Source organism: Fusarium redolens, assembly GCF_020744475.1.
Source record: "Fusarium redolens strain MPI-CAGE-AT-0023 chromosome Unknown BKA55scaffold_18, whole genome shotgun sequence".
Lineage (NCBI taxonomy): Eukaryota > Fungi > Ascomycota > Sordariomycetes > Hypocreales > Nectriaceae > Fusarium > Fusarium redolens.
The window spans coordinates 1,049,019-1,066,616 of NW_025763681.1; the positions used below are offsets into that span (position 1 = coordinate 1,049,019).

Consider the following 17,598-nt stretch of genomic DNA (forward strand, 5'->3'; position numbering starts at 1 on the left):
AATATGCTTTGTGACCCTCGGAAGCTATCAATTCCGTCGTCATTTGAGCACTGAGCAAGGCGGGGTAGTGAGACATTTAGGACTAAGGGAGGTAGCAAGCTCGACTACAAGCCATGTGCCACTTGGCACTTGGCAATTGTGAAAGGTCCGAGGGCCGGGGGCCAAGATAAGCAGCTAGCCCAAGGTTTCTCCGCTCAATGTTCAATTCTTTGCGGGTAGTGCGGCCCACCCGGATAAAGAACGTCTAGTAGCCGGTGGGAGAACCCTTGAAGTATCTACTCAAGGTGGTGGATCGATAATCACCGAATTTACGTATATACCGGGGGGAAATGGAATTTTCAAGAGACAATCTGGTCCAAAATATTGATGTTGCTCACGAAACGCCAATCTTCCTCCGCTGCCATTCGGTCTTCATCGACCTAAGATTGATGAATTCGCTTCCCATCTGGCCGCAACAGCTTATATGTTCTTGGTGGGACTAGAATTGGTGCCCTGGCCTTGGAACATTTGATGAACTGAAGTTGACGACCTGCAATGCTCCACAAAAGTTTGCTAGGGCTATTATGTTGAAATTCAGAATTGCTTTGAGAAGCTGCCAAGTCCCTAGCTGTGTCGAGTGACTCGATGGGCTGGTGAGAATCCTGCCCACTGCTTCTCCAACAGCAGACCTGTTGGCAATCTGTGGCGATATAGAATCCAATCTTTCGTGCATAGAAGCAACTTTGGCCAAAAAGATTAGCTTTCCCATTTGGGCCAGACATTCTTTCGACCCAATACGAATAGCATGTGTCTATGTCTCTTTTGAGATTCGACCGTAGGTCTGAAAGCCAGTTTGAGCCTGGATCTTTCTGATGGACCAGATTTCTTGCTTCGGCTTCAAATTTATTCCAGTAAGAAGCGAGATCTTTGTCAAATGTAGACAGATACAAGGTACCACCGTCTCCATTCTGGCTTGATCGGTACTGGCAAAGGCTGCTTAGCCCCTGATGAATGAATTTCTGCATTGTGAATTTGAGGAGATCAGAGATGTGGCACGGTTCGGAAATTCTTCGAATAGTACCATTTTTGTACGCCGGTTGTTTCAGGATAACCCGATCCACAGTATTCCTTCTGAAATCGAAAGAATAAAATGAAAAAAAGAGAAAAGAAAAGGAAACCCATATTTAGCAATACTCAATTACGCATGCGCCAATTAGACAAAAAATGTCCTCCCCTCAAGTAATTTCCTTACTCCGTCCAACGATTTTATGACATCCAACTCCACGGACTTTCGGTACTCCCTCTTATCTTCTTCTTGATCCTTTTGAACATTTGTCTCCCGTTCATCTAACTTCCTTCGCTCCTCAGCAATTTGCTTCAGCTCCATCTCTTGCTGATCTTCTGTTTCTTGTTCCTTACGGCTCAAGCCCTCGGTCACGTTTCCGATATCTAGTCGAATCTTTCTTTCATCCATAGCCTCTTGACCACGGCACTGAATACATTCGTGTCATACAGATCTATCAGTGGCTTGACGTTTGGTTGGTCCTGAGCTTCCGTCACGACTGCTTCAATCTTCTCAATGCGAAGTCTGGTTTTCTTGAACCGTCTTCTGCCCAAAACGCCGACTGACTGCACATTTCTGAGTGCCAGGTAGATGGTCTCTTCATCTGGACAAAGGCGGTCGAATAGAGTGCAATATAGAGTTGGGCGTGGCCCTCTGCGTTCTACTTCCGTACTGTCGCAATTGCTGTAGGGAACGTGTACCTCGTGAAATACGGCTTTGGCGCCATTCCTGTTAGAGTATAGCGACATTCTGAAGGTCAATATCAACTGGTAAGCTTTTCACTTTCTGTGGCCAGAAATATTTCACGAGCTTTGACGCAGGAAATTCGATAATGAGATGAAAGGCGTCCGTGTTGGTTGTTAAAGTGCGGGGGTTGAGAGACATCAACACGTACTCGTCCTGCAAGGTTGCCTTGGTGCCTTCCCCTCGCCATATTGCTTTTACGCCGCAATTGAAGCGAGTCTCAAAGGAAACGCCTATCTTAACACTGTCGTTGTTTTCCACTAGAGTATGACGAGACCGATGTTTTGCAGCCCTACTACCTCAAATGGACTACCCTAGGGGGCCACAGAAGCTCGTTGAAATTGTGCAGTACCTCATCGGCCAAGGTGCTTTTGCTTTTGGTTCCCCGGCCGCTGTGACCCTCGAATTTTCAGATCCCCGCGATACCGATATACCCGGTGCACAGAGCCCTGTGGAATCACTGACTGGGCGCCAGCCGAGAAAGTTGACTATGCTCGATTTTTCGTGGTTGAGAAAGTAAGTTTACTTCATGTTATTTTCACATCCCCCTTTTTGTCCCTTGGTACTAATTATAGACACTTTTAGTTCGCTCAAGGATGATAGCTATGCCGACCTCACCTTGATTTCACGTACCAAACAGTACTCCGCTCACCGAGTCGTCGTCTGTTCACAATCTCCGGTCATAATAAAGAAATTTCAATCCCAATTCCAAAACACCAAACAGGACCCTTCGTGTGACGCCTGCGGAGCCACGCCCCGGTATTGCTTTGACATCTCGCAGGATGACCCCCAGGCGGTGGATTGTCTTGTTCAGTACTTCTATCGCCAAGACTATCAAAGTAGCTCCTCCAATCCTGCAGCGGAAGATACCAGGTCTGATGAGGCGGAAGGTGCGATCTCGTCATCGGTACTGAAACAAAGCAGTATTGACGATTCCTATCCGATATTTCACGTCAGGGTGTATGCACTGGCTGAGTTCTATAACGTACCCGCCCTCAAAGAATTAGCGCTCGAGAAGTTCAACAGAGTCATACAAGATAACTCGGAACTAGATCGATTCCTTGACGGAGTGGAAGAAGCATATGAGTCAACAATACAAGAAGACAGGGGATTGCGTGATACCATCGTCAATTTCTTCTATAAACATTCAGATTTGTTGAAAGAGGAACGAGTGCAAGACATTATCCAAGACACAAATTCCTTGGCTTACGACTTGTTAATGCACTGGGAAGAGAACCTAATAGCACTCAAGAGAGTCAAATCTGTCTGGCCAGGAATCTAGATTTCCAGAACACAGTTTTGGTGGTATTTAGATATTCTCACTATGACTTATGAATAACAAAACTATGCTGTGAGAAAAGAGGCTTTCCGATAACGATAGATTGTTGAATCTAGGGTTTGATTGCGTGTCTGTGCAATCAACTTCATAGATTTAACTTTAGCCAGCATTACAGTTACCGATCACGAGAAGATCATGTCAGCCCATATCGATGTACTGATTTACGGACCATTGCGCAATAGCGCTGCTGCATTGAGCCGCATTGACGTGATCATGTAGTGGTGGAGCTTTCAGCAGATAGGCATGCAAGGGGTGGAATAGCGGTCAAGATGGATGGCATGAGAAGAATGGATTTTGACTAACGTGCATGATAAGCAAGTGCTCCAGACAAGCGAGTGCTCCACTGCACTGTATAACTAAAAATCACCTACCCTATAAGACTTCACTACTTTATATAAAATAGTTTAAAATCTAGAGAAAATATTTCTACTAATAGTATACTCAAAGTTATTACATAAGGTTTTTTAAAGATTTTTTAAAAAATATCCAAGGGTTAAAGTGTAGTTTATACAGTGTAAATAGATTTTTTTAATACTAGCTATATAGAGGTTGTTTTTATATGTAAGAAAAATGATATGGCTTATTTTAAAACTTATAAATAAGCTATTAAAGTTATAGCTATTCTTAACTTTATATAAGCTTTTTATAAGCTCTTAAAAAATGGATTTTAAGGTATATAAGGCAATGGAGCACTTGCTTGTCTGGAGCACTTGCTTATCATGCACGTTAATGATAATCGATGACGAAAGCACGATACGTCTTGTGCTACAGTCAATGAAGTCCACCAGGCAGAACCACATACGAAAATCCGATATGAATGTCTGATTACCCCGCTCTTCGCAGCGCTTGATCGAGGAATGATCTACAATTTCAAAGGCTAAGAGATGGGTCATCAGGCATGGATTGATCTTGTTGAATGTTGGAGGGTTCACCCTCAACTTCAGGATTAAGGTTCAGGATTAAAGTTTGAAGCCATAAACTTAGATCGTAGGACTTTCATCTAGGACTTTCTAGGACTTAAGTCCTAGAAGGAACCAGTCGAAGATATAAGGTCTCAATAGTCCTTCGATTGCGACAGAATAAAGAAATACACATGATTCACCTTAATATCTGACAGATCTGAGGCTCTGCCGATCGCGACGCGTCGGTTTTCTGTCGGCACAGCTTGAGCTGTAAAGTCGCCTTTTCTCTTCTCTACCCAATTTACCTGCATGACCAATTACTGCGCTTGTATAATGCATGGTGGGAATGCTCAGACGCCACATATGTGAGTCAACTGTTTCATCTGTAGCTGGCCTCATTCCTCACATCAGTCAACATACGAACGTAATTTCTCATAATCTGTGTGATGATATAACAATTAACAGATAGAAGAGGTTCCATTCGGCAACAATTAGCAAACAAAATGTAGTCAAATGATTGGTAAACAATTTTGTATCCTGGTAGGCCAATCATCTTTTGTCGGAGAAAGCGGAATCGTTATGGTGCTTAATTGTCATCATTTTTCTTTTATCTGTGATATAGACAAGTTGTTAGTATAATATCTTGGAAATAGGGGCCTTGAGTAGACTCACAGAAGGGTTGGGCATTGTTGGATCGAAGCAGCAAATAACACGGTACATGATGCAGGTTTTTACAAATGTGGCAGAGACCAGCGGTCCAGCGTATGCACGAAATGCGTATGGTCTGATGCGTACGCCATGTTACCCAGCGCCGTGTTAAATGCGCTGTTGCTTATCGCGGATGCAAATTGGCTTTGTGCCGCGAAACATTGTCCCTTGCAATCGGGCTGGCTCGCCGCTACCAACGCGGGAGGCCGACTTGATGTGCTACGAAGCCGCCTGCCCTCAACTTGGGCCTCAACGTGTTGGTCCAACACTGATGGCGTTCTTATCTGTGTCCATGGTAGTGGAATCGACTTTAAGAAAATTGTTCATTCAGTAGCTTTTCTATTAAGGGAATCCATCACTGAATACAAACTGAGGCTTAGCCAAACTATCTGACTCATTTCTCAACAGACATTTATCACTATTCTTTTTTTGCTTACCTATCTTCGGTATCTCCATAATGGATAGTATCAGCAGCAATGATCAGATTGAATATCTCTTTCATCACCTGTTCTTGCCTCCAAAGTTACCAGGCGGTGATGATATGAGTGCCGCAAATACTATCTTCCTGACGGACTTTGTCCTGCAGACTCTGCGACGCTTTACTATCGAGTTGGGAGAGAAGGACACGACGGCCGTCCAGTCTGTCATTTCTATGTTACAAACTATGCGAGTTATGACGGACCCGGAAGGATTTCTGGACCACGTTGGCGTTCAGAACGTCCTGCAATGCCTTTCCTTTGACAGTAAGTACTTACCCTACTTTGTGTTAACCTTCCCAACCAACAATCATATTTATAGGCCCTGTCGCTCTTTTCCATATCGCTGCACAGAACGCAGGCTTGCTTATTCGCAAATCGAGCAACTCATTCTGCTTCGAAACTTTTGAGCTGTCTCCTACCAATGTAGCCGTCATGGCCACCAAGGGTCGTCTGATTCGTCAGTTTCCAGACACTGCAACGGAGATATCTTCAGAGGATTTTGAGAACCAGGCATTTCAGGAAGTCCTGGCCAATACGCTTGTTAAAATGTCCCACCAGAGGGTTTCTGAAGCTCAGCCCAAGGCCAGGAAAGCCGGAAAAGATCATCATGAGGACCGAGAGACAACAGATCCACGAATCGTCACTGAGCTGCTGCCGAGTATCCTCAGAAGTTTCGGAAAATTGGCCAAGGTTAAAGGCATCTGCAAAAATACTCGCGAAGAAATCAGTTACAGCAGCAGTAGGCTTCCATGGAGAAGATCTCCCGTCTGGCTCCTCATCCGCGTCGGTCTACAGCTCACCATGAACCGCCTATCGGATGGATCAGATGACATCTATAAACGATTCATGGTCTACCTGATGGCGCAGGTGCTCCTTCGAGCAAACCAAGCCCTTGTTCCCAGCGAGCTGCTTCACATCATGATGACCAAGATCTCATGCCGCCTCTGCAAGCTTGAAGGGCTGCGCGACGACAAGTGGCTTTCGACTGTCGGTGATGCTGTATCAGCAGCTTCGAAAACCCTGAAGGAGAGATGGGAACGAATCTGTAATCATTCGGAGAAGCAGCTGGACATCACATCCTTATCCTCAATTAAGATGAAGGACCACCTCTCATTCTCCATTCCAAAGATTGACAACTTCCTTGCATCTATTTCGCACCGTGGCCGCAATAATGACACCTCAACTTTCAGTCCGATTGCCCATGTCTCATTGTTGAATGCCGATAACCTTCCAGTGGTTCGCACACCAAGTGATGATTCCTATGTCCAGTTCAATCTCGCAATGATAGAGTCGTGGGTTCAATACAACCTCAACCAATGGATCGAAAAGCATCTTCATGAGGAATCAGTCTGCGCATCACTCAAAGTCCTGCTTGAAAGCTATCACTCGGCTGCAAAAGCTTGTTACTCAACCCGCCCAGAAGCTGCATCACGAATGCTTCTGACAATCGGCGAGATCTGGATAGCTACCGACAAGGCCACATTGCATAAGTACCCCATGCTCAGGGAATACAATGCCGAAGTACCCACTGAGATCTGGCAAGCACTTTTGTTCCAGTCGAAGGCAGATATGATAAGACTCCAGCGTCTTGAAACATATCTCATGGGCCGCAAAAGGACACCAAGTAGGCCATCCGTCTTCCGCTCTTTTGGCCACAGCATGTCTTTTCCCGTGCGATATTTCCAACAGTCGCTAATACTTCAAAGTAAGAAGGTTTCAATCGAGGAGAGGGCTGAGTTGGATAAACAAGCCAAGATCAAGGAGTTCAATCACCTCAAAGACAGATACAACGACTTGATGCAACAGTATAACACCACAACATGCCGAGAGATTTATCAAACTGTACTGGGCGTCAGGTATCCCATACACGACCCCTACTGCCATCGGTGTTCTTTGGCGGATCAAGCGAGTAGTCTGCAGATAATAGTTCACGAGTGGCCGTTACCCACCAATACTCTCGAAGCTCAGGCTACAGTCTTTGAACTCGGGATCCCCCACCAATTCGCAGAGTGGCGTGATGTCACGTTTTATTTCATCCATGATGTGCTTTCTTTCAAATCGTTTGGGGAACGCCCTGATTCATCTTATCCCTTGGACTCGTACAGCGGTCTCTCCCCCTGGTGCAACTCCGAAACGAGCCGAGTGCATCTTCTATCAGAAGCAAAGCCTCATCTTCAAACTCATCGACGTCAAAAGTCCATCGCAGTCAGCGAAGTATCCGATGTCTACCTCGACAATGGTCTAGTGTATCGTTATTTCGATCGCGCCAGTGGCAGCTTCATTTCCCCATTCACCCAGTCAATGGCCGTCTCTAACTTGTGTACGTTCAAACTTCCCGAGCGCGCTCAAGCCTTGCAACCTTTTCTCGTCCGCTCCTGGCTCCAGCCGGATGGAGAGACTCCCAACCAGGTGATAGCAAGTCAATCTAAATGTCCTAGATACATGACTTTAGGGGAATTCAAAGCCTTGACTATCTTACCGTACGGATACCGTCTTCAGTGGATGAGCATATTGACACAACTCGCTATGCCCATGCTTGACTTCAACCAGGACGAGGCAGCTATCTTCTTACTTCAAGTGAGCCTGCAAGCTGGGCCAAAGTTGGCTTCTGAGGTCACTCGAGAAGCTCACACACGTCTCACTGACGTGGAGTTTGGTTGTCGGCTGTTGGAGAACCTCTCGCAGGCAGTTTCAAGGATCGAAAAGAATTGGGAGTCCCATACGGCCTTGTGTTCTTTCACACTGTTGACAATTCGGTTTCTGTCTCTGGCCAGCCCACAGCTGTCTCAGGATATCTTGGGGCTTTTATGTCATTGTCGCGGTATCTCATACCAGTGGTTAACGACTTTGATCAGGAAAATCCAGGATACGGTTGATGATATGCAAAGGAGGGAGCTTTTGGAGTCGGCCCTTAATGTTGCTATGATATGTGTACAAACGTTTCACGTTGACGATGAGCAGTTGGAGAAGATCCTCGGAGACTCACAGCAGGCGTCTCTTCTTGTTGAATCCTCTATCATCATCCACAACACCAGTCTTGCCAACAACGAGACCCAAAGCCCACTTCAAAGCATCATGGAGGACAGAACCAAATACACTTTGCACCGCACCCAGCGATTCCTTGTCAATGAGGTCATCTATCGCGGCAATGGATGCCTCGATCTGGCTATAAAGCGAAGCTGGCCAGACTTCTCTCGTACAACAGAGTGGTCCATAGCCTCTTCTACATCTTATTGGCTTGAAACAAACTCTGGACGAAGACAAGTCGACCTTAACCTCCTGACGGGCGAACTACTGGTCAATGGCGCCCCATTAACTCGTCTACCTCGTGACTATAATATGCACGAAGATTATGGGAGGCTTTTTGGATCCATGATCTTGGATGTCATGCCAAGTGATGTACCAGGCATGCGGTTCAGCGCAACCCGAGATTTGCAAGGCTATACAGTTCACTTTGGCATGCAAGAACAAGACCTTCTAGTGCAATTACACAAACCTGGATCAACGTTGGATCTGATTCCGTCCAGATTGCTGAAAGGAACAGTCCCTTATCAGTTTTCTGACAATTTTTCTCATTGGTACCATCGCGAAACAAAAAGCATAGAATTCTGCAAAATTCACACGGCTTGGGCTTTGGATGATCAGAAAAACTGGCGCTTTATACGAGATGAGGGCCATTGGAAACTGGGCCGTCATGATGGTACTTTTCTTGTTGCCCCCTCAAGCGAGTTGGCCACGCGAATCGCAGAGATCCTCAACCCTCTTGAAGCACCACTGGGACTTCACTTGGTTTATAGCACTGCCAAGTCGGCTACCGAGATCCAAATTCCGAGTCTGAGACTAGAGTTTCTTCTCAGATCGGGGGAGTCATTCATCGAATCCCGGCAGTTCCGTGACATGCACGTTGATCCAAATCAATCTATAGGAACACTCATGGGATTCAAAAGCAAACTCGTGTTATCCAGCAGCAGGGAACCACCTAGCAGGATGGTCCTTATCCCTGAAGGCGATGTTCAACATGAGATGAACACATTCAACCATCATGATAAACACACGATGGTCACGGTGGTCCACGGTAGCGCTCGTCGTGTACAGGCTTGTAGGCTCGACGATCTCCTCGGTCGCCTTGTAGGTAGCACCAAAACTGAGAGCAAGCTTTACCTGGCATACCTCCACGGCCTCACCTCGTTCTGTCTCCCGGACCCCTTCATAGGACGAACAGGAACTGAAGAAGCTTTGGATATATTGGGATCTGCGATAGTCCGCGTTACCAGCGTCTTGACGGAAACTTCGTATGATATCCTGCACTCAATCTCCAGCTTATCACCAAAGCGTTCCTTCTATCCAAGGAATGAAAAAGTTATGCAAGTCGTCGGGTGGTCTTCCAGGTTGAGTTACGTATCCCAGGACGATCGCTTCTACAGAGCCGTATGTAATTTACTTGCTAGATCTCGTGAGATCAGTTTTCTTCATCCCAAGCGCGAAGTACCAGACTCTCCAGACTTCTCCTCAGTTCGTCTGGTTGAAAGGGCAATTAACAGGGCTTCCCGGGGACACGTTGCTGGCTTCGGTGCCGAAGAGTTTACGACTCAGCACGATGTTAGATATACCGCGAGGACTCAGGGAATACCGTCAGATCGAGGCATACGCGCTCAAGAGATCGCTTACCGTATTTACCACTCTCAGTGTTACATTATCGAGAGAGTCGATCCTTGTTTTGCCCAGGTCTTCTATCAACTTCTCACTGCGAGCAATGTTTTCAACTCAAGTGAAATGCCACCCAAGAGCATGATGCAGTACGATTCGAAGTGGTTCCAAAAGCCAGAGACATTTCTTGCGTCAGATTGGTGTAAGATACACTATGCTTTTCACAGGAGGCAAGACTGGTTGAACAAATTCGAACTGATGGCTTGGATTGCAACAGTGTCGTATTCAAGTCACCACAACCCCCAAATAACTCAGGCATTATTGATGATAGCCCAGTGCTCTTCAGTCCTCGAGGTACCTTTGCCGGAAGAATCTTTGTATGATCTTTCAGAAGGATGCACTGCTATTGCCAAAGAGATAAGGAGGTTAACAGAAAATGAAGTCTATCCTATTGCCTCATGTCCAGAAGCGTCACTCCCCTATTCGCGAGGTGAATCTCCCCAGCAGCTAGTAAAAAGACGCGAGAGGCGTTTTGAAGAAAACAAAAGACATGCGGTTGATACTTTTGTTGACCGTATCATCTCTCAGTGGCCTTGCCCGGCCCTGCGTACCCCGTCGGAGGGTACGGTCGACACTTACCTGAGATGTAAGAATGTGATGGCGAGCTTGTATCCCAAATGGGATTCGTGGTATATGAATTGGAAGTTCAAGGAGTATCTTCAAGAGATCTCTGATCGCCTAAGAGAGGTGCCAGTAAGAGGTCTAAAACTCGAGCCCCAACCCGAGAGGGTTACGATTTCCCCACCGAGTCGGCGTACGGGCTTTATATCTATCGAGGACTTGTTTTACACTGAAGTTCCACAGTCTACCTTTGGCCAGATACCAAAGCCAGATGTTTTGCTTCGAATGACAAAGACGGACTCGAGGACTGTGAAAAAGCTGACCAAGGTCATCATCAGCCTCGAGATTCAGGCAAAGTTGCCGTACGAGCATCGCTATCTGAACGATCTGCGTCAAAGTCTCTCAAACTTGAGCAAGCGGCACGACCAAGAACTAGATTTAGAGCAGCGTGCAATTCTTCATCCCCTATTCAAACAAAACCTGGAGGATTGCACGAAACACGCAAAGACGGTTTATCAGTATCTATCACGAGCAATCATTGACATCTTGACGCGAAAGCCTGGTGTCCAAGTGCTGGAATCGGTGAAGCTTATTCTCGAAGATTCGAGCTACCTTCCTAGAGTTACACCGCTTCTATTACTACAACAACTTCGGTCATCACGTTTTTCTTGTCTGCCCGAAAGATGGAAAGTGGCTATTATAGAGTACGCGATTGCCATCACTGCTACTCAGCGGGCCAAACGACTGGTACGATTTAAATCTAGCCCTGTGGATCTTCTCCGCGAGGTCCAGAACCCTGGTCATGATGCGTGGGAAGCCTGGGATCATCCTGAATGGTTGCTACTAGAATGCGAGAGCGAGATCATGATTCGAAACGTGCAACAGCAAATCGCCCAGACGATGATCAACCCCCCAAAGAACGAAAATGCAGTTATGCAGCTGAACATGGGTGAGGGCAAATCTACTGTTATCGTCCCAATGGTCGCTACAGCTCTTGCGGATGGTTCAAAGATAATTCGTGTCATCGTTGCCAAACCTCAAGCAAAGCAGATGCATCGGATGCTTGTTTCAAAACTCTCTGGTCTACTCGATCGCCCAGTTTACCTACTACCATTCTCCAGAGACATTCGTATGAACTCGCAACGAGCAGAAGCGATTCATCGATTAGTCACAAGATGCAGGAATGAAGGTGGTGTCCTGATGGTTCAGCCGGAACATTTGCTGTCCTTGCAGCTGATGGAGCTAGAATGCCACCTCAGCAGTAACAAAGAAGCTGCAGAACGACTGAGTTCAATCCGAGAACTTTTCGACCATGCGTCTCGAGACATTGTTGATGAAAGCGACGAGAACTTTAGTGTGAAATTTGAGCTTATATACACATTGGGGCAACAGTGCTCAATCGAAGATAGCCCCAGCAGATGGGTGGTCATTCAAGAAGTGCTGGGGCTGGTTGCCCAATTTGCTGGTGAAGCCAAATCTGAGTTTTCGAAATCACTTGAGTTTGTTGATCGCAACGATGGGCAATATCCCATAGTACGCTTTCTCCAAGCTGACGCTGGCGAAGTAGTTCTCGATCGTGTTATCAAGAGAATTTGCAAGACTGGTATGCGGGGACTGCCGATCTCAAACCAGCCTGAGAAAATTCGGACTGCTGTGTACCACTACATCACTCGATGGAAGCTCAAGAAGGCAGATACGAAGCTGGTCGAGACCAGCCTGTTCTTTGACGGAGCAGCAATCGGCCGCATTCTACTCCTGCGGGGTCTATTCGCAGGTGGTATCCTCGCTTTTGCTCTGGGTCAGAAGAGATGGAGAGTAAACTATGGAATCGATCCGCACCGTGAGACTGGGACCAAGTTGGCTGTCCCTTTTCGCGCCAAGGATAGCCCAACGCCACGATCAGAGTTCAGCCACCCTGACGTGGTGATTACCCTTACTTGCCTGAGTTACTACTACGGTGGCCTGGACGAAGAAGCTCTATTCTCTGCCTTTTCAATTCTTACCAAATCTGACAATGCCAGGGTGGAATACCATGAGTGGACCAGAACCGCTCCGGACCTGCCATTATCGTTCAGAACCTTAGAAGGGGTCAATTTGCGAGATCGGGCCCAGTTCAAAAAAGAGATATATCCCCGCCTTTGCTTCTCTAAGTCGGCGATCGATTACTACCTGAGCCACCTGGTTTTCAGTAAGGAGGCGAAGGAGTTTCCGCATAAATTGTCGGCGTCAGGCTGGGATCTAGCCAAGATTAAAGACAATCCTACCACTGGGTTTAGCGGGACCAATGATTCAAGATATGTTCTCCCTACGGATATCATGCAACTAGACCTTCCGGAGCAGAAACACACCAATGCGCTCGTCCTTAGCCATCTCTTACAATCACAAAATGGGGTCGCTTTAGTGCCGCAGGAAGCCAAAGGTACCCCATTCAACAGCCGGATGCTTCTAGATATGATATCGGGAATGAACACGCAGACACGTGTGATCTTAGATGTTGGCGCTCAGGTAATTGACCTCACTAACCTAGAGTTTGCAAAACAGTGGCTGGCTCGTTATCAGCATGATGACAACACCCTAGCAGTCGTCTGTTTCAATGAAGATGACGAGATTATTGTACTCGATCGTTCAGGCAAAGTTGAAGAGCTTGAAACGTCACCATTTGCTGAACATATGGATCGATGCCTTGTCTTTCTAGATGAGTCGCATACCAGAGGGACAGATCTCAAGCTCCCCCCAAACTACCGCGCAGTAGTCACATTGGGTGCCGGTTTAACAAAGGATCGACTGGTTCAGGGTATGTGGAAACAAGATCCTGCTAGAATTTTGCTAATCCTTTTGCAGCTTGTATGCGAATGCGGAAACTCGGGAAAGGACAAAGCGTAGAGTTTTGCGTGCCGTGGGAGATTGAGTAGAAGATCATCCGCTTAAAGCCTCAAGAAAAAGCTGCCAGACGTGGGATCGCCATATCTGACGTTCTCAGTTGGGTCATTACCGAAACGTGTCTTGATCTGCGTAATGCGATTCCCCTATGGCTCAATCAGGGTGTTCGATTCAGTAGACACCAAGTCTTCTGGTCACAAAAAAAAGGCGATGCTGTTTCCAGATGGGCTGAGCAGTTTCTCGAGGAGGAAGCCCAGACCCTGGACCAACGCTATCGTCCAAGAGCCGGCCGCATTACCTTGAATTCACTTTTGGACAAAGCTGGCGCCTTCATGACTAACGAGCTTCGAGCCCGCTGCGATGAGTTTGGATTGACTGAACTTCATACAGCATCATTACAAGAAGAGCAAGAGCGAGAGCTTTCCCCCGAAACAGAGCAAGAACGACAAGTTCAGAAACCACCTGCGGCAGAGCCAGAAACTCATTTTGTTAGTCGATCTCTGAAAGATTGGATACTGAAGGGTTCTTCCTCAATCGATATCACTTTGTTCCAGGCTGAGCATAAGCCAGCCTTCCAGACGCTGAACAACACATCGGCAGCTCAATATTTCAACGTTCAAGCTTTTCCGAGTACTGTGCGTGCCACATTGGATTTCGCCAAGACAGTCAAAGGGACCTTCGGGGCCAGGAACTACTCAGACTGCTTTCAACGCCCTGTCCAATGGATCGTGACCAATAAGTGTCAAGCCGAATCAGTTTGCCTTGTGATTATAAGCCCATTTGAGGCTCAAGAGCTACTACCACTGATCGAAAGGTCTCAGCATGTGACTCTCCACCTCTATGCTCCCAGGGTAAACCTTGCCTTCCAGTCGCTTGATCATTTACAACTCTATCGGTTATCGGGAAAGCCCACTTTGGATGCTACCCCAAGGAGTGTTGTCACGTTCCTGAACCTTTTTTCAGGACAACTCTACCTATCGTCTTTTCAGGACTATACCGATGTTTGCGATCTGCTCGGGCTGGCTTGGGATGCTGCGGATGAGTCTGTTATCCTCTGTCCAGATGGTTTTATTCCTCCAGGCGTCAAAGGAAGTGTCGTCAATAAGTCAGTATTTTCGCGGAGCCCCGTTCAATTCTTGCGACTACTTATGGAAAAGATCCGGCATGATTGTGGATCAATTGAGAAGACAGATATCGGTAAGATCTTTGAAGGTATGCGTCTGCTGGAGGATGACTTCAAAGGAAGGAGCTAGAAACTAGGATATTACCTTGGCTGGTATCCATAATGTTGACGAGACCCACTTTAAGCTGCCATCAATCTAGATGCTCCGATGACTCAATAAGCCTCGTTACAATTGACCTTGAGCTGACCTACAGGATGGAAGTAGGACTTTTTGGTTTTGACAGTACGACATTGCAAGAAGGTGAAAACAATCTCCTTTTGTCTTTGCTTGCACTCTGTCTAGTAAATGGGAAGGAATACTCAGTTGCAAAGTTCCGGATTGAGTGAAACCGCTACACAGGTACAGGTCCATAAACTCTGGCGGCTCCCCAGTATATTAAAAAATAAAACAATAAAATAAACAAATAAATAAAAATAGCTAGCTATAACTAACTTAGTTAATTAACTCAACTATAATACTATATTAATCCTCCGATAACCTTATTATAGCTATCATTATCTACTATTGTAATATCCTCTAATTCTGCAAAAGAAAAATCCTCATCTTTCCTCTCTGCCCAGCTTGACAGAATACAGAACTCATCAAGCTCTAGGCTCCTCCAGACAACCTCAATCAGCCAGCGCCAGGCTGTCAGGTCCCCGTCAAGCTGGATCGACTCTAAAACCACTCTCCGGAGCGTTCGGTGATGACACAGCAGTAAGATTGCGATATCTTCCTTGGTGGTATCGATCAAGTGAAGCGTTATACTTTCCAGTTTGGGGATGTACAGGTCCTTGGCAATCTCGGAGAATCGACCTGCTTCATCCCTATGCTCAAAGCTAAGCTCGAGATCGGAGAGCTCGGGCAGAAGGTGTATAAATTGAAGAAGACCAAGGCCCCATTTTGTTCCTGAAATCGTGTCGTCTGGAGGAGACTCCGGATCCAGTGAGATCTGGAGTTGGCGCAGACTGGTAGGGAAAGATCTCGATAGGATGACAGACGATGACGGGCCCATAAGCATGAAAGGGCTAATCCGATTGGCATTCTCAAGCATCATACTAGGTTCGATATCCAGGTACTGGACCGAAATTCCGCTGACGGCTATGGCCGCGAGAACAACCTGGACGATGTGATGTACTTGTCGGATGCTTGCTTTCGACTTGAATGTAAGTCCCCTTTGCGGCAGGATACCAATCCGCTGTCTTAGCCGTCTCATTCCCCAGGCATGTATGCTTGTACTAATATTGATCTTTCTGCAACGTTTCAGGTATGTCATAGCTCCTGCCAAGCATTTCACATCGTAGCCTGCACGCATCATATCTTCTTGATCATGTAGATGTCTGTTGTACTCTTGCGGGTTAATCTGCTCAAGTCGGCTACTTGCCGCTTTGACGTCATCGCCGATGTCAGAACCCATCTCTTGGTTATCTTGGCCGTTATAGTCGTCTTTTTCATCCTCGTCACCAACCCCCACCTCCCCATTATTAATCGGCCACCTTCTGACCCATTCTTCATAGTATTCTATGCCAAGGTGGAGGATAGCATCTATGTTGTTCTTCTTCTTTAGGTGCTTCATCATGCCTTCATACTCGCTATGTGGTGGCTCGATCTCTTCCACCTCATCGAGTGGTAGTAGATGGCTGGTGCAAATATCAAGCTCCTCAACAGACTGCCCGAGCGACTCACTCCTTGCAATACTTTCGAGACAATGCAAACTTCTCCGCTCGAGCATGACTACACGCGTTCGAAAGAAGAAGTCAGTCACGAGGTGAGCTGTTTTTGTATTTAGTTCCTTGCATGTTTGCCGAAGGGAAAGCCAATCCCGCGGATGGACTTGGTTAAGAATAAAAAGAGAGACTTCATTGGGAAGAGAAGGTAGACTGTTCATTGCTTGGTGCGGATTTGAGTGATAGAGGGTATGTGTAGCTAAGGAGGGAGGTTTTAAGTAACGGGTGAATTGATGCAGCTTTCTGGGGAAGTTTATGATAGCCCCGCTATTAGATTATGTATTACGATCCCAGCGTTTACATCACGTGTACCCCACTTCTTTCCTCAGCCAACCAACTTTTGGCTCGCTCCATGCCTCGTGACCCTTACCAGGCTCACGCATCGGCCAACCACGCCTGAGCAGGCCCAATCAACAATCAATAAAATCATCAACTTTAGAGCGGGGTAGGGTCGCCAAAACCAGTTGGGTATCTCTCCATGATCAGGAGATTTTAGAAGATTGAGGAAAATGGCTCAAATAAGTTAATACTGCAATTAGGCAAAGAAACCCAAGAGAATGGAGCGCATATCGAAGAAAAGGTAAGTGTACGCAGGAAACATAATAAAGAAGACCATGCTTACCGACGTATATAGTGTCGCTACATCAAAGCCATTCAAGTTTATCGTTGGTCCTCAACGAACAGAATTCACCATCCATTCTGCGCTTGTTGGCCATCAGTCACCGGCTCTCTTGGCACTTGTGAATGGACAATTCAAAGAGTCATCGGACTGTTCTGTCAAGTGGGACGATATCGACGAGATAGTCTTTACTAGCTTCTGGCAGTTCGTATACACTGGGGACTACGACACTCCGGAACCGTTGCCACCAGCCACGACAACTTCCAGCAAGGGCAAAGAAGAGGCGCACAACCATGATGAGCCGCTTGCTGAAACACCTTTCAGCAATGAGCCTATCGAAGAAACACCCACCGTTGATGAAGTATATATGAGTACCTTTGAAGAAGAATCCGTCGCGGCCGCTGAACCTACCTCCGAGGATTATATTGAAGCGAAACCTCCTGCCACTCGGTATCCATCCCTTGCAAGAATGAAGAAAAAGAAGAAATTGGGCTGGGAAGTCCGTAAAACAACACTCTGGGAGGACTTTCAGGCCTCGTGGGAATACCCCAGCCAAGTCCCCGAAGTCGACAGGGCATTGAAAGTTTGTGCAAACCCATTGGTGCACCACGCCAGGGTTTACACATTGGCAGACCGTTATTGGGTTACGAGGCTCATGCAGATTTCTCACGAGAAGATTCACGGAAGCTTGGTGAATCTTCGCTTGGACGAAAAGGCTAGTGGTGAT

General features: G+C 46.7%; 7 protein-coding genes across 7 annotated transcripts; 5 read left to right on the forward strand and 2 right to left on the reverse strand.

Annotated features, from left to right (window-relative positions):
- Positions 1-1,192: 1,192 nt before the first annotated feature.
- On the reverse strand, positions 1,193-1,791 carry BKA55DRAFT_544482 (uncharacterized protein; the record flags this gene model as incomplete). Its single annotated transcript, XM_046190716.1, has 2 exons — positions 1,193-1,471; positions 1,513-1,791. 2 exons carry the CDS (start codon positions 1,789-1,791, stop codon positions 1,193-1,195), a joined length of 558 nt encoding a protein of 185 aa, XP_046044370.1.
- A 299-nt stretch (positions 1,792-2,090) lies between these two features.
- On the forward strand, positions 2,091-3,068 carry BKA55DRAFT_695553 (uncharacterized protein; the record flags this gene model as incomplete). Its single annotated transcript, XM_046200163.1, has 2 exons — positions 2,091-2,302; positions 2,372-3,068. 2 exons carry the CDS (start codon positions 2,091-2,093, stop codon positions 3,066-3,068), a joined length of 909 nt encoding a protein of 302 aa, XP_046044371.1.
- Positions 3,069-5,192: 2,124 nt separating this feature from the next.
- On the forward strand, positions 5,193-12,119 carry BKA55DRAFT_523129 (uncharacterized protein; the record flags this gene model as incomplete). The annotated part of the gene is made up of 3 exons (XM_046188622.1): positions 5,193-5,478; positions 5,534-12,015; positions 12,072-12,119. The coding sequence occupies 3 exons, from the start codon at positions 5,193-5,195 to the stop codon at positions 12,117-12,119; spliced, it is 6,816 nt and encodes a 2,271-aa protein (XP_046044372.1).
- On the forward strand, positions 12,088-13,548 carry BKA55DRAFT_710388 (uncharacterized protein; the record flags this gene model as incomplete). The annotated part of the gene is made up of 1 exon (XM_046200779.1): positions 12,088-13,548. The coding sequence occupies one exon, from the start codon at positions 12,088-12,090 to the stop codon at positions 13,363-13,365; it is 1,278 nt and encodes a 425-aa protein (XP_046044373.1). The 3' UTR covers positions 13,366-13,548.
- A 146-nt stretch (positions 13,549-13,694) lies between these two features.
- Positions 13,695-15,016, forward strand: BKA55DRAFT_710402 (uncharacterized protein; the record flags this gene model as incomplete). Its single annotated transcript, XM_046200780.1, has 2 exons — positions 13,695-13,992; positions 14,062-15,016. 2 exons carry the CDS (start codon positions 13,695-13,697, stop codon positions 14,613-14,615), a joined length of 852 nt encoding a protein of 283 aa, XP_046044374.1. The 3' UTR covers positions 14,616-15,016.
- On the reverse strand, positions 15,004-16,257 carry BKA55DRAFT_695555 (uncharacterized protein; the record flags this gene model as incomplete). Its single annotated transcript, XM_046200164.1, has 1 exon — positions 15,004-16,257. One exon carries the CDS (start codon positions 16,255-16,257, stop codon positions 15,004-15,006), a length of 1,254 nt encoding a protein of 417 aa, XP_046044375.1.
- A 371-nt stretch (positions 16,258-16,628) lies between these two features.
- Positions 16,629-17,598, forward strand: BKA55DRAFT_580716 (uncharacterized protein; the record flags this gene model as incomplete). Its single annotated transcript, XM_046193972.1, has 2 exons — positions 16,629-16,832; positions 16,887-17,598. Coding segments are annotated over exons 1-2 (735 nt in total), but the record flags the coding sequence as incomplete, so codon positions are not given.